This window comes from Salmo trutta, chromosome 23 (assembly GCF_901001165.1).
Source record: "Salmo trutta chromosome 23, fSalTru1.1, whole genome shotgun sequence".
Classification (NCBI taxonomy): Eukaryota; Metazoa; Chordata; class Actinopteri; order Salmoniformes; family Salmonidae; genus Salmo; species Salmo trutta.
The window spans coordinates 9,532,101-9,546,946 of NC_042979.1; the positions used below are offsets into that span (position 1 = coordinate 9,532,101).

Below are 14,846 nucleotides of genomic sequence, written 5' to 3' on the forward strand. Positions count from 1 at the left end.
TATATTTTACTTTATTTTCCAGTAGATCGGAATGTTGTTATAAAATGCAATTTATAGATATATCTTTGACAAATGGTTTATTTTTATATAAATAATAATACAGGCAACTAAGTGAACATCTATTATTTCTTAGCCGAGGGTGCGTTCCAATAGGCATTGACAGGACCCCTAGCTAAATCAGGCAGTAGGTGTGCTCAAGCTGTTATAACTGAGCATTAATCTGTTTCAACTTTACTTAATAATGCTTGTTTTGTTGATCAGTCAACAATATTAAGGTTGTTTTCGAGGGGTATGTATCATGTTGTTGTCTTTCCATTGATTGACTTGGAGATGATGCTAATGTGCCATCTAACGTTAGCTGCGCCGTTAGTTAGCATATATAGCTAACTAGCTGTGAATGAAGTCTCAGCCAAGAAACCAGTTGTCAAAAATATTATATAGCTAGCTGGCTGGCCAGCTGTTGAATTTAGCTAGCTCGCCCATTACCATACTACCACGACTTTTGCTTATCTAACTTGGATATATCCTAATTGTATCGGATAAAGGCACCAACATAGGCAGCATGCAAGTTAGCAAGCTAATGGTAGCTGGCTAATTATGTCTGACAGCCTGATTTTGAGTTTTAACAGCAGCTGTAAGGAAAGCTGTCATACAATTCTACCTCTTTGTGAATGAATAACAATTATCTTCTTTGTTGTCAAGCTATATATTGCTCCCCCGCATGTTAATTAGCTAAGGCCAAGGTATGACGCGCAAAATATCCCTGCTTAGGACCTCACGTTGCCCAATAATTTACTAAAGGAGCCTAACGTTGCTCCTTATAGTCCAAGGACCTTACATGTTCTGTTTAGAGGTTAATTGGCTCTGGCAGCCAAAACAGCCAAAATACTCTATCTAAACGTGACTCGATTCTCAATTGCGGTACGGTTGTAGAAACATATAGCCCTCTAGTTTTGGAACACAACATCGGGAGTGTGTATTGGTTGGACTCGCTGAGTTGTGCATCTTTTTGGAGGCTGGCGACGGAAAATAACCTTACCACAATAAAGCTAGCATCACCATAAACGTTTCCAGTCAACAAGGGCATATGTATAATCTCTAGTTACCATATGTAAAGTGAAATGTGTTCCTCGCTATCAAATAAACGTCTGAATCCGACCTTTGTCCGAACAGCATCAAATCAAATGTTATTGGTCGCATACACATATTTAGCAGATGTTATTGGGGGTGTAGCGAAATGCTTGTGTTCCTAGCTCGAACAGTGCAGTAATATCTAACAATACACACAGATCTAAAGTAAACTAATGGAATTAAGAAATATATTAAGATGAGCAATGTCGGAGTATGTGTGTGATGGGATGTGTAGACATTATAGACATGGGCAGTATGTGGCTAGAATATTTAGTGTCTGTAGAATACGTAGGATAGAATAGTGTGTGTGTGTAGATGGTTGCATAGGATGGGATTGACTAGAATACAGTATATACATATGAAATTAGTAAAACATTATTACATAGTCTGTTGGCCTAAGGTGCAGGGTTGAGTAACCGGGTGGTAGCCGGGTAGTGACAGTGATTTAAGTTCAGGGCAGGGTACTGGGTGAAGGCTGGCTAGTGATGGCTATTTAACTGTCTGATGGCCTTGGTCCCAGATTTGATGCACCGGTACTGACATTAGCCACCACATTTCAGTCGATACTAAATCTACCACTGTCTACACAGCAGGTGGTGAGGTTCTGACAAAAGTTGGATTCAGATGTTTATTTGATAGTGAGGGTCACATTTCACTTTACGTCTAACATCTGTTTTCTGTAAATAAGCGGTCTAAAATGGAAATATGGCCATGTGGGATCTCTAAAATGGTGTGTAGTAATTTAACCTTTTTTTGAGAGAACAATTCTCGCAGATATGTTCCTTATGTTTCTAAAACCAGATGAGAACATTGTAGTTTTAAAGCTAATTTCCAGAAATTTTGCCATTGGGCTGAGGGAGAATTTGCAGTTTTAAAGCCAATTTCCTGCAATTCTATATATTTTGCCATGGCTTCTTGCCATGTTCTGATGCTGAGTGACTCAAACATTGACAAAATCAATGGGGGCCGCCATGACATTTTTGGAATTTTAGATTGACTGTGAAGTTTATTATGGCGATTGTTAGTTCTCAAAGATGATCTTATGAAAAAATATATCGCCATGATCTTTTCTACGTACTTTATATCTTGTTTTAGTCGTTTAAGTTCACACTGAAAATTTTACCATCCTGAAAATATAATTTTCCCCAAAAATATTGAAAAAATTGTACATCCTGTTGTTTGGCGTAGCAGCTGCTAAATTAATATAGGGGAAACCCTGCGCTAAAGGTAGTTAGCGTCTATGAATGGGTTAGACCTCACGTAGCTTAGCTGAAGATGGGGTTGTTGACTCATTTGGGGCGGAAGGGTAGCCTAGTGGTTAGCGCGTTGGGCCAGTAACCGAAAGGTTGCAAGATCGAATCCCCGAGCTGACAAGGGGTTAACGGCCTTGTTCAGGGGCGAAATGACAGATTAAAAATCTTAACGTTAACCCACTGTTCCTAGGCTGTCATTGAAAATAAGAATTTGTTCTTAACTGACTTGCCTAGTTAAATAAAGGTAAAATAAATAAAATGTATTGAGCGCAATGTAACTACAATAGCAGCAGGAGTAGCATCATCAGTCAAATATATTGCAGCAGTTTTCATGGTGAGTTAGGTGTTATGCATTGATTAAAGTGGCAGTCCATGTTCACTGTGACATGGCAGGCCATGACAAGCATCTGTTTTTAGTGCTTTGACAATGTAAGTTTGCTGTCCTCAGACCAATTCATTGTCGAGGGTCCAGGATCATGACTAAGCCAAGTTGTCTGTGGTGAAAGGCTGATTGTCTGTGATTCTCACTTTTTGTTCGATTTGAAGGTATACTTTACCCAATTAACCTTTTTTACCCTTTGTGTTCAGATAATCTGTCATGGCTACTACTGAGAATGCAGAGACGTGTTCACCAGAAAACAAAGGAGGCCATCATGGGAGTGCTGACCCAGACACAAAGTGCCCAAAGAAAGTCCAGTATTGTGGTGGTAAGTACAACTTAGTAGGAGGTAGTATCCGGGCATTTTCCGAAATGGCACCCTATTCTAGTGATCTATACATGCTCATGGCCAATTCCTAAAACATTGTTTTGCAGTGTCACATGATTGTCAAGGTCTAACACCTGTTTTCTTTCCAGTGTGCTCCTTGCCAACAGAGTACTGTGAGTACATGCCTGAGCCATCCAAATGCAGGCAGTGGCTGGAGAAGAACTTCCCAGATGTGTTTGCCAGGATGAGTGTAGGTGAGTTTCATCAAACAGTCTCTTGTTCTTTCTCTCTCTGTTTCCTATTAGGAAGATGGGCAATAATACTCTGGGGGGGAGGCAATAATGAATGATGTCGTATTAAAAACACTTTTTTCTTATGCCTTACTGGTCCGGTAGGAAATGCTTCCAAGCAGGACACTGGCGGTGTAGAGGTGCCCCCTGTTGGAGAGGAGGATGAAAAGAAGAAGCAGAAGAGAGGTCTGCGTTCCTCTTTATTTTGATTTCTTGAATGCATCCTTCCTCCTCAAATCCTAAACCAGTGTTTCCCAGCACAACCTTCAGGGACCCCCCAGCCTTTACACATGTGCTTCAATGGCACTAGAGGGGATGGCTGCCATTTTACGGGCTCCTAAACAGCTGTGCTAATTTGGGTGTTTTTCGCATTGTTTAACTTATGATGTTGCTGCTACTGTGTCTTGTGACCAAAAAGAGCTTCTGGATATCAGAATATCGATTACTCACCTCGAACTGGACAAAGATTATTTTCAGCAACGGGACATTAAACTGTAATATCTTATGTTTCACCGAGTCATGGCTGAAGGACAACACGGATAATATACAGTTGGCTGGGTTTTCTGTGCATCGGCAGGACAGAACAGCTACGTCAATAACAGCTGGTGCGCGATGTCTATTGCTCGCTTGAGGTAGAATACCTCATGATAAGCTGTAGACCACTCTATCTACCAAGAGTTTTCATATTTTTCGTAGCCATCTATTTACCACCACAAACTGATGCTGGCACTAAGACAGCACTCAACGAGCTGTGTAAGGCCATAAGCAAACAAGAAAATGCTCATCCAGAAGCGGCGCTCCTAGTAGCCAGGGACTTTAATGCAGGGAAACTTAAATCCATTTTACCTAATTTCTACCAGCATGTCACATGTGGAACCAGAGGGGGGGGGGGGGGGACTAGGTACCTTTACTGCAGACACAGAGACGCGTACAAAGCTCTCCCTCGCCCTCCATTTGGCAAATCTGATCATAATTCTATCCTGCTTACAAGCTAAAACTAAAGCAGGAAGTACCAGTGACTCGCTCAATACGGAAGTGGTCAGATGACGTGGATGCTACGCGACAGAACTGTTTTGCTAGCACCCACTGGAATATGTTCCCGGGATTCATCCAGTGGCATTGAGGAGTATACCACCTCAGTCACCGGCTTTATCAAAAAGTGCATTGACGATGTCTACACAGTGACCGTACATGCGTATCCCAACCAGAAGCCATGGATTACAGGCAACGTCCGCACCGAGCTGAAGGCTAGCGCTGCCACTTTCAAGGAGTGGGACACTAATCCGGATGCTTATAAGAAATCCCGCTATGCCCTCAGGCGAACCATCAAACAGGCAAAGCGTCAATTCAGGACTAAGATTGAATCTTACTACACTGGCTCTGATGTTTGTCAGATGTGGCAGGGCTTGTAAACTATTACGGACTACAAAGGGAAATCCAGCTGTGAGCTGCCCAGCGACGTGAGCTTACCAGACGAGCTAAATGCCTTTTTATGCTCATTTTCAGGCAAGTAACACTGAATCATGCATGAAAGTACCAGCTGTTCCGGATGACTGTGTGATTACGCTCGCCATAGCCGATGTGAGCAAGACCTTTTAAACAGGTCAACATTCACAAGGCCGCGGGGCCAGACAGATTACCAGGACATGTACTCAGAGCATGCGCGGACCAACTGGCAAGTGTCTTCACTGACATTTTCAACCTCTCCCTTTCGAAGTCTGTAATACCTACATGTTTCAAACAGACCACCATAGTCCCTTTGCCCAAGAAAGCAAAGGTAACCTGCCTAAATGACTACCACCCCGTAGCACTCACGTCGGTAGTGCTTTGAAATGCTGGTCATGGCTCACATCAACACCATCCCGGAAACCCTAAACCCAATTCGTATACCGCCCTAACAGATCCACAGATGATGCAATCGCACTTCACACTGCCTTTTCCCACCTGGACAAAAGGAACACCTATGTGATAATGCTGTTCATTGACTACAGCCCAATGTTCAACACCACAGTGCCCACAAAGCTCATTACTAAGAAAGGACCCTGGGACTAAAATCCTCCCTCTGCAACTGGATCCTGGACTTTCTGACGGGCCGTCCCCAGGTGGTAAGGGTAGGCAACAACACATCTGTCACGCTGATCCTCAACACGGGGGCCCATCAGGGGTGCGTGCTTAGTCCCCTCCTGTACTCCCTGTTCAAGCACGACTCCAACACCATCATTAAGTTTGCTGACGACACAACAGTGGTAGGCCTGATAACCGCCAACGATGATACAGCCTATAGGGAGGAGGTCAGAGACGACAACCTCTCCCTCAACATGAGCAAGACAAAGGAGCTGATCATGAACTACAGGAAAAGGAGGGCCGAACACGCCATGTTCACATCGACGGGGCTGTAGAGGAGCAGGTTGAGAGCTTCAAGTTCTTTGGTGTCCACATCACTAACAAACTATCGTGGTCCAAACACACCAAGACAATCATAAAGAGGGCACGACAACACCTTTTCTCCCTCAGGAGACTGAAAAGATTTGGCATGAGTCCCCAGATCCTCAAAGTTCTACAGCTGCACCATCGAGAGCATCCTGACTGGTTGCATCACTGTCTGGTATGGCAACTGCTCGGCATCCGACTGTAAGGCACTACAGAGGGTAGTGCGTACTGTTCAATACATCACTGGGGCCAAGCTTCCTGCCATCCAGGACCTTTATACTAGGCGGTGTCAGAGGAAGACCCCAAAAATGGTTACAGACTCCACTCACCCAGGTCATAGACTGTTCTCTCTGCTACCGCACAGCATACGGTACCGGAGCACCAAGTCTAGGTCCAAAAGGCTTCTCAACAGCTTCTATCCCCAGGCCGTAAGACTGCTGAACAATTAATCAAATGGCCACCCGGACTATTTACATTGACCCCACCCCTTTGTTTTTACACTGCTGCTACTCACGTTTATTATCTATGCATAGTCATTACCCCTACCTACATATACAAATTACCTCAACTAACCTGTACACCCACACATTGACTTTATACCGGTACCCCCTTTATATAGCCTTGTTATTTTGTTTTTGTATTTTTTACTTCAGTTTATTTACTAAATATTTTCTTAACTCTATTTCTTGAATTGCATTGTTGGTTAGTTTTTCACGTTAAGGTCTACACCTGTTGTATTCGGCACATGTGACAAATAACATTATCATATGATTTGCTCTATTCCAGACTAAATCACCAAGATTCATTGGTTGAATCAGGTCTTAGTGCTGAAATAGAACAAGCATTTGCAACAGCTAGGGGGTGTCTGAGGACTGGCATTGGAGAACCCTGTTCTAACCTGTCTGTGCTGACTCTCTAGGTGGCAGAGGACAGATCAAACAGAAAAAGAAGACTGTCCCTCAGAAAATAACGATAGCTAAAATCCCACGCGCCAAGAAGAAATATGTCACCCGAGTCTGTGGAATGAACACCTTTGGTAAGACTGACTGTCACATACGGTTACTGTAAACACCTTGTTAAAGACATGGACAGACCCATAACCTTGTTTGTGACTGTGGACTTCCTCCCTGCAGACATTGACCTTAAAGAGGCGCAGAGATTCTTTGCCCAGAAGTTCTCCTGCGGAGCCTCGGTGACGGCGGAGGATGAAATCATCATTCAGGGAGATTTTACAGATGACATCATTGATGTCATTCAGGAAAAGTGGCCTGAGGTAAGACGGCTGTGTTTACTCTCCAACGCCACATAGATGGCTGAATAAAGTTAGTTACAGGAAATAGACCAATAGTCTGTGTGTACCTGAATGAGATGCATTACACACACTAACCATCTGTCTTTCCATTGTAGGTGGATGACGACAGCATTGAAGATCTTGGAGAAGTCAAGAAGTGAAGACCCGACGTGCACTTTTACTGAAAATGGATGCAACATGTAACAACAACCTGGCCAAAATGTACACATTAACATTAAAAAGGAGTCGTTTTATATCTATTTTATTTACTGTATAGAAACTGTGGACTTGGCCACTCCCTTTTGGCATTTTCAGTTCTTGATAGCTGCTGTCTGTCTCTGTCGCTCTCTGTCGCCAAAGGTCTGGTCTGATGTGATTCCTTCCCAAACGCTTTTCACTCAGCAAAATTTTAGGGTAATAAATGTCGCTCATTCACTTGTTCATTCTTTAGTCCTTCTTTCAGACCTCTCGCTTCATCATCCCACTCTGTCAGTACGTCTCACTGTACTGTCTGCAATGTATGTTCATGCTGCCGTCGTTTTATTTATTTTAATGAGACCCTTTCAAGGTATTTCTATTCTGTGGGACAGGGCCAATGGAACACAATGACATGCTGGGAAATATGTATTATGGTGATATTATTTAGGAAATTGGGCTGCACATAATCAGGTGGTTAACATTTTCTGAAAAGATTTGAAATTGCATCTACCAGGATCTATTTGTCTTAACTATTGGATCAGGCTCACTGGCATCTCAGGATGCAAAAGATAGATGATGTTTCCCTCAAACCAGCAAATCTCCTAGCACAGTGATAAAGAATAGATACGTGTCAAGGTCTGAGATTACCTCCCTTTAAAACTGCTTCGTTAAGTACATTTTCTTCCAATTTGTGCCTACTGAACCAGACCAGGTGTCGTGCCCTTTAAGTTAATTGTATTCTGGGAACCCTTGGGGTCCCTTATATACCCATGAGTATGATCTTTCCACCAGCATAATCGTTTTATAATGACCCCTGTCGGGGTAGGTTCCTTGTCAATCATTGGCTTATTGGTGAAATCAGCAGTCAGACTAATTTAAAAAATCAAACCTTTATTAATGCAATTGCAGACAGAAGTTAACAATGGAAGCACAGCATGCATGTTTCAGAGTAACTTCTGCAACCAACCAAAGGGTGCAGCTAATTATCTACTTTCATCACTTCCCTGATGGTGTGATCATCTACTTCAGTGTATATGTAAGCTGAGGTAACCTAGTACAGTAGCTTCTCTGAATTCATTAGCATTGACCATTTTCATACAAGATCAAAATATCAAAACCACAGTTACTTCTCTTTATCTAGTTTCGGTCTGACTCACACTTGCTAGGGCTTAACTAGGCACACTTGCTAGGGCTTAACCGCAAAGATGAAAATAGATAGCTTATGAAAAGTATAGTGACAGAGTTCAGACACAGCAACAGTACAAGAGTGAGACAAGCATATGAATCTTAAGGTCCCCTTAATCAATAATGGGGAGGGTCTTTGGGACCCTACACCCCATAATCCCTGGGCTGTTGGCGTACTCACTCAGAGCCATCTACCTATAGGACTCCATAAGAGACAACACACTGTACACCCACACACACTCTCCACATCGTTGGCACCGGAAGATCGTTTGAATGACTGCAATAAAATCCCCGGTTAAATGCAGGAGGTGCCTAGACAACCCAATCAATATTGACTATTTTCAGAGAGGAGCAAAGCAGCACACAGACGGTCTCTCCAGTTAAAAGCGTATCGTTTGACCCATGGCAAACTTCACTACTATGGAAGATGACTGCTGCGCCTTTGAGTCTCCCATCCTGGACTATGTCCTGCCTCCCATCCTGGTGCTGGAGTTCATGTTTGGGCTCATGGGTAATGTTGTGGCTCTGTGGATCTTTATTTTCCACATGGACACCTGGAAGCCCAACTCTGTCTACCTCACACACCTGGCCGTTGCCGACTCCATCGTCCTGTTCTGTCTTCCATTCAGAGCCGACTACTACCGACGCGGCAAGCACTGGATCCATGGTGATGTCATGTGCCGGATTATGCTGTTCATGTTGACGGCCAACCGCGCCGCTGGCATCTTCTTCCTCACTGCAGTGGCTGTCGACCGTTACCTCAAGATCGTTCACCCCATGAACAAGATCAACCGGATGGGCCTGAACTATGCTCTGTGGGTGTCTCTGGGCCTGTGGGGGCTGATCATCGCTGCAACCGGGTACCTGCTGGCCAACGAACACTTCTTCTTCCGCAACAACCAGACACAGTGCGAGAGCTTCAACATCTGCATGGGCTTCAGCCCGCTGTCTACGTGGCACAACACCTTATACGTGACCCAGTTCTTCTTGCCCACCTCCATTGTCACCTTCTGCACCGTCTGCATCACCTGGCAGCTGAAGAACAAGACGATCGACACCGGGGGGAAGATCAAACGTGCGGTGCAGTTCGTCATGGCCGTGGCACTCATCTTCATCATTTGCTTCTTCCCCAGTACAGTGTCTCGGATCGCTGTGTGGATCCTCAAGGCCTGGTACAACGAGTGCCAGTATTTCAAAGATGCCAGTTTGGCGTTCTACACCTCTGTGTGTTTCACCTACTTCAACAGCGTGCTGAACCCCATCGTGTACTACTTCTCTAGCTCTGCCTTCAGTGGGACCTTCCAGAAGCTGTTCAACAGACTGCTGGGGAGGAAAGAGGAGGAGGTACAGCCAGCCTCGCCTGAGGCTGGGACCGAGACTAGCAGTGCAAATACAGTGTCAGGGAGGAGTAGTAACTTCCAATCACTTGTCCAGGGTCAGGGCCTGTACTCGCAAAGCGTCTCAGACTTATTCATTGTGATGTAAAATACAAAACTGATCCTAGATCAGCACTCCTAGGCCTACTCTGAGACGCTTTTGTGAAAAAGTACCCAGGAGAACAAAATATCTGACTTTGTGTGATTTTTCTTCTTCTGCTCTAGTGGAATATGGTGTGTTCTAAAGATTATTAACCAGAAGGAAGCCAAGGAGGGTGGAGATAGTTGTCTGTTAGATATTAATTTTAACATTTTTATGTTATGTTGATGTTCTATAGCTAAAAGTAGAAATTCATTAATAGGTTCGCTCAATTAAGAATTTGTTTGCAATATAACAGTGGAATCTTTAATGTAATATTTCATATTTACAATACTTTGTCTTTGAGTTTTATGTATTTGCTGGTGATTCAAGTAAATTCATTGTGAACTACAAAAGTAAATTTCCTAAAGAAAATGTGTGTGCTTGCTAGCTTGTCTTAAAGTATTTATGGTTGTGAAATAAGTTATAGTAGTGATAGTGACTGCAGTAGCAATGATAGTGACTGGTTGTAGTTGAAAAAGTAGGTACAGTGAAATCTTTCCGATTAAGAGGGGGTCAAATACTTATTTCCCTCATTAAAATGCAAATCAATTTATAACGTGTTTTTCTGGATTTTTTTGTTGTTATTCTGTCTCTCACTGTTCAAATAAATCTACTATTAAAATTATAGACTGATAATTTCTTTGTCAGTGGGCAAACGTACAAAATCAGCAGGGGATCAAATACTTTTTTCCCTCACTGTAGATTTGATTTGATTATTTGATAGAATAGGATAGCCTGAACATGTGAAGTTGGTTTGGTGTCTCTAGCTTGAACAGTTCAAGAGTTACTATTAGTGTTGGTGGTTATTTTATACTAATGTTAGTTGTTTTAATGTTTGTAGCTGAAATTGTTAAAAAGCAGTAGCATTTAAATTGTCTACCACTGTGTTCTTATGGTTGGCATTGAACCCATTAAGTGTTATGCTAATTTATGCAAATCAAAATAGTTCATAAAGGGTTTTAGGAAATTTGACGTTAGGATAGTCTGAATGTTTTAAAGCTGTTTTTGTAGCTTAATTGGTTTAGGAGCAGGACCGTTTTGAATAGCTACCACTGTATTACTATGGTTCTCATTCAAAACCATGTTAATTCATGCATATTTTTTATTGTTATAGTTCAAAAAGTATAGATAGGTGGAAAGATTGATTTGATTGATTTGATTGATAGGATAGCCTGAACATGAGAAAGTTAATATAGTGTCTGTCACAGGCGTCGTAAGGATAGGACCAAGGCGCAGCGGGTAAAGTGCTCATCTTCTTAATTTATTAGAAATCACACTTAAACAAAGAAACAAACGACGAAACAGTCCCATAAGGTGCACAGACTATACAGGAAACAACCACCCACAAAACAGAAGTGAAACAAACCTCAACTAAATATGGCCTCCAATTAGAGACAACAACCAGCTGACTCTAATTGGAGGTCATTGCCAAAAACCCAACATAGAAATAGAAAACTAGATATACACATAGAAATAGAAAATATAGAACATAAACCAAAAACATCGAAACACACAAAACAAACACCCCCTGCCATGCCCTGACCAAACTACAATGACAAATAACCCCTTTTACTGGTCAGGACGTGACAGTACCCCCCCCCCCCCCCCCCCAAAACAAACAAAAAACACAAAAACAACCCCAAACTAAAGGGAGGGAAGGGAGGCGCACGGCCTGCACAACCCGTCCTGGCTGGATAGTCACTGTAGCCCGGCACGGGCGGAGCGCTGGCATAAGAAAGTAGTCAAGACGACTAGCTTGATTAAGCCTCCGCCATGTATATCTCACTAGGTCAGGGTATTTAAGTCTCCATATATCCACTAATTCCAATATATCCATGACATTCATGATTTCCTTAAGTGCCTGAGGGTGATAGTTTGTAGTGTGATTTCCTTTCCGGTCCATAGAGGTATTTAAGACCGTATTAAAATCTCCCACTATAATAATAGAGTCTAGTGTTGCTTGTAGAGTTGATAAATTCTTATATATATTTTCAAAGAAGCTTGGATCATCATTATTCAGACCGTATAGGTTAATAAGCCATATCTGTTTATTGTCCAATAACATATTTAGAATAATCCATCTACCTTGATAATCTGTTTGGACAATGTGCTACACCCCCCCTTCCCAATCCTCCCACTACGGAGGTGGCTCTGGCTCTGGGCACAGCTCCCGTTCAGAAGACCCTGGGCTGCACGGCGTCGCTGGAGACTCCGGGCTGAGGGGCGTTGCTGGAGGCCCGGGGAGCGTTGCTGGAGGCCCAGGGAGCGTCGCTGGAGGCTCAGGGCTGAGCAGGCGCACTGGAGGCCTGATGGGTGGGACTGGCATAGGAGGCGCCAGACTAGTAACACGCACCTCAGGGCTCGTGCGGGGAGCAGGAACAGGACGTACTGGACTGGGCAGGCGCACTGGAGGTCTGATGCGTGGGGCTGGCTTTGGAGGCGCCAGACTATTAACACGCACCTCAGGGCGAGTGCGGAGAGCAGGAACAGGACACCCCGGACTGAGCAGGCGCACTGAAGGCCTGATGCGTGGGACTGGCATAGGAGGCGCCAGACTAGTAACACGCACCTCAGGGCTAGTGCGGAGAGCAGGAGCAGGCACAGGGTACACTGGGTCTTGGAGACGCACTGGAGGTCTGGAGCGCACGGCCTGCACAACCCGTCCTGGCTGGATAGTCACTGTAGCCCGGCACGGGCGGAGCGCTGGCACAGGGCGAACTGGGCTGTGCTGGGGAATGAGGGCTGCCGTGCGTAGAGCAGGCGCAAGGTAAACTGGGCCGAGGAGACACACTGGAGACCAGATCCGTTGTGCCGGCACACTTCTTCATGGCTGCCGGCCAACTCTCACCCGGCAACGCTGCGGAGCCCTTATTGGCCGTACCGGACTGTGCGTGCGTATGGGCGACACTGTGCGCATTTCTGCGTAACAAGGTGCTTGCTTGATCTGTTGCTCTCCATAATAAGCACGGGGAGTTGGCTCAGGTCTCCACTCTGACTCTGCCCAACTCCCCGTGTGCCCCCCCAATTTTGTTGGGGGGGATGCCTCTCGGCCTCATGTTTCTCCCTTACTTTCCTCTCCCAGAAACGTCGTTCTGCCTTTGCTGCCTCCAGTTCCTCCTTCGGTCGCCGGTACTCCCCAGCCTGGCTCCATGGACCCTTGCCATCAAGGATCTCCTCCCACGTCCATGACTCCAAATATCTCTCCTGCTGCTCCTTCTTCCGCTGCTTGGTCCTTTTTTGGTGGGTGGTTCTGTCACAGGCGTCGTAAGGATTGGACCAAGGCGCAGCGGGTAAAGTGCTCATCTTCTTAATTTATTAGAAATCACACTTAAACAAAAGAAACAAACGACAAAACAGTCCCATAAGGTGCACAGACTATACAGGAAACAACCACCCACAAAACAGAAGTGAAACAAACCTCAACTAAATATGGCCTCCAATTAGAGACAACGACAACCAGCTGCCTCTAATTGGAGGTCATTGCCAAAAACCCAACATAGAAATAAAAAACTAGATATACACATAGAAATAGAAAATATAAAACATAAACCAAAAACACTGAAACACACAAAACTAACACCCCCTGCCATGCCCTGACCAAACTACAATGACAAATAACCCCTTTTACTGGTCAGGACGTGACAGTGTCTCTAGCTTTAACAGTTCAAGAGTAAATATTACTGTTGGTGGGTTATTTTATGATAATGAAAAAGGATTTAAATAGTTATAATGTATAAAGTAAAAATGTTTTAGTTGTTTTAATGTTTGTAGCTGAACTGGAACGTTTTGTCAATAATGAAAACGAAAACCCATTTTTGAATAAAGTCCTGAAGTGGTATCGATATATTGATGACATTTTTTGCATATGGGAAGGAACTGAACAAGAGCTGTCAGATTTTATGGCACTACTCAATGACATTGACCCCAATCTCAAATTCACTATTGAATGTGACACTCAACGTGTTCATTACCTTGATATGTGGATTGAGAAATCAAATGGAACCCTGTTTACAACTCTGTATAGAAAAGAAACGGACAGAAATACTCTATTACAGGGGGACAGCTTCCATCCTGAGCCATTAAAAAGAGGACTTTGGGGAGGGGGTCACACTCGGACATTCAGAGAGGGGGTATATTATACTGACCCTGGTGGCACAAAATCAAAAGTCTGACTGCATGGAGATGCTTGGGAATATGGTCAATACGGGTGACCTTATTGTGGGTGTTTCAGGGAAAAGGTGTACATTTGACCTCCATCATCTAGGATGTGAAAATGGTTAACAAAATCTCTCAATTTCTGCCCATTTTTTTTGCACGGTCTTGCAGGCCTTCTAATGCAGCTGCAACTGTAAATGCATTTGTAAATCAAGACCTTTCTTGAGTTGGGCTCTGGGTGGTGCAACTGTTGAGAATGTGAGCTTATGGTTGTGTGGGGGAAAGGGTTGAGTGTGTGTGGGTGTATGTGTGTATCCCACAACTGTTGCGAAGGAGTAAAAGATGTTAGGGACAATAGAGGATGATCCACAGCTATATATAATACAAATCGAGGTGAGGGCGATGGAAATGCATTTGGCAATTGATTTACTTCAATTCGGTAAATGGCACTGTGTGCTCTTTTCGAAGGATGGATCCCAGTCTGTTCAAGGCTATGGGATACGGAGGATCGGGGGTGGTCTGCCGGGCATTGGGATGACAACCCAACTAGGGATGAGGAAGGCTTTTAGCGGGTGGAATAGTAGGGACCAATTGGAGGTTTACTTAGTAGCAATGCAAATATCATGGTACAGCTATATAGACACTCAATCATCATGTTACTTTTTAATGGTACGTTTACAAACATATA

At 43.9% G+C, this 14,846-nt stretch overlaps 2 protein-coding genes across 5 annotated transcripts; both read left to right on the forward strand.

The window, feature by feature from the left end:
• The first annotated feature begins 137 nt into the window (after nt 1–137).
• On the forward strand, nt 138–7,542 carry denr (density-regulated protein). 4 transcript variants are annotated; one of them, XM_029708803.1, is made up of 7 exons: nt 138–184; nt 2,973–3,091; nt 3,241–3,345; nt 3,487–3,567; nt 6,731–6,847; nt 6,945–7,084; nt 7,219–7,542. In XM_029708803.1, the coding sequence occupies exons 2-7, from the start codon at nt 2,983–2,985 to the stop codon at nt 7,261–7,263; spliced, it is 597 nt and encodes a 198-aa protein (XP_029564663.1). In that variant the 5' UTR covers nt 138–184; nt 2,973–2,982; the 3' UTR covers nt 7,264–7,542. The 4 variants fall into 4 exon arrangements, with proteins under 4 accessions (XP_029564663.1, XP_029564660.1, XP_029564662.1 ...); XM_029708800.1 differs by having other exon boundaries at nt 144–289; nt 3,478–3,567; XM_029708802.1 differs by having other exon boundaries at nt 144–289.
• Nucleotides 7,543–7,671: 129 nt separating this feature from the next.
• LOC115159255 (hydroxycarboxylic acid receptor 2-like) lies at nt 7,672–10,556 on the forward strand. Its single transcript, XM_029708798.1, has one exon. The coding sequence runs from the start codon at nt 8,888–8,890 to the stop codon at nt 9,968–9,970; it is 1,083 nt and encodes a 360-aa protein (XP_029564658.1). The 5' UTR covers nt 7,672–8,887; the 3' UTR covers nt 9,971–10,556.
• The last annotated feature ends 4,290 nt before the right edge of the window (nt 10,557–14,846 follow it).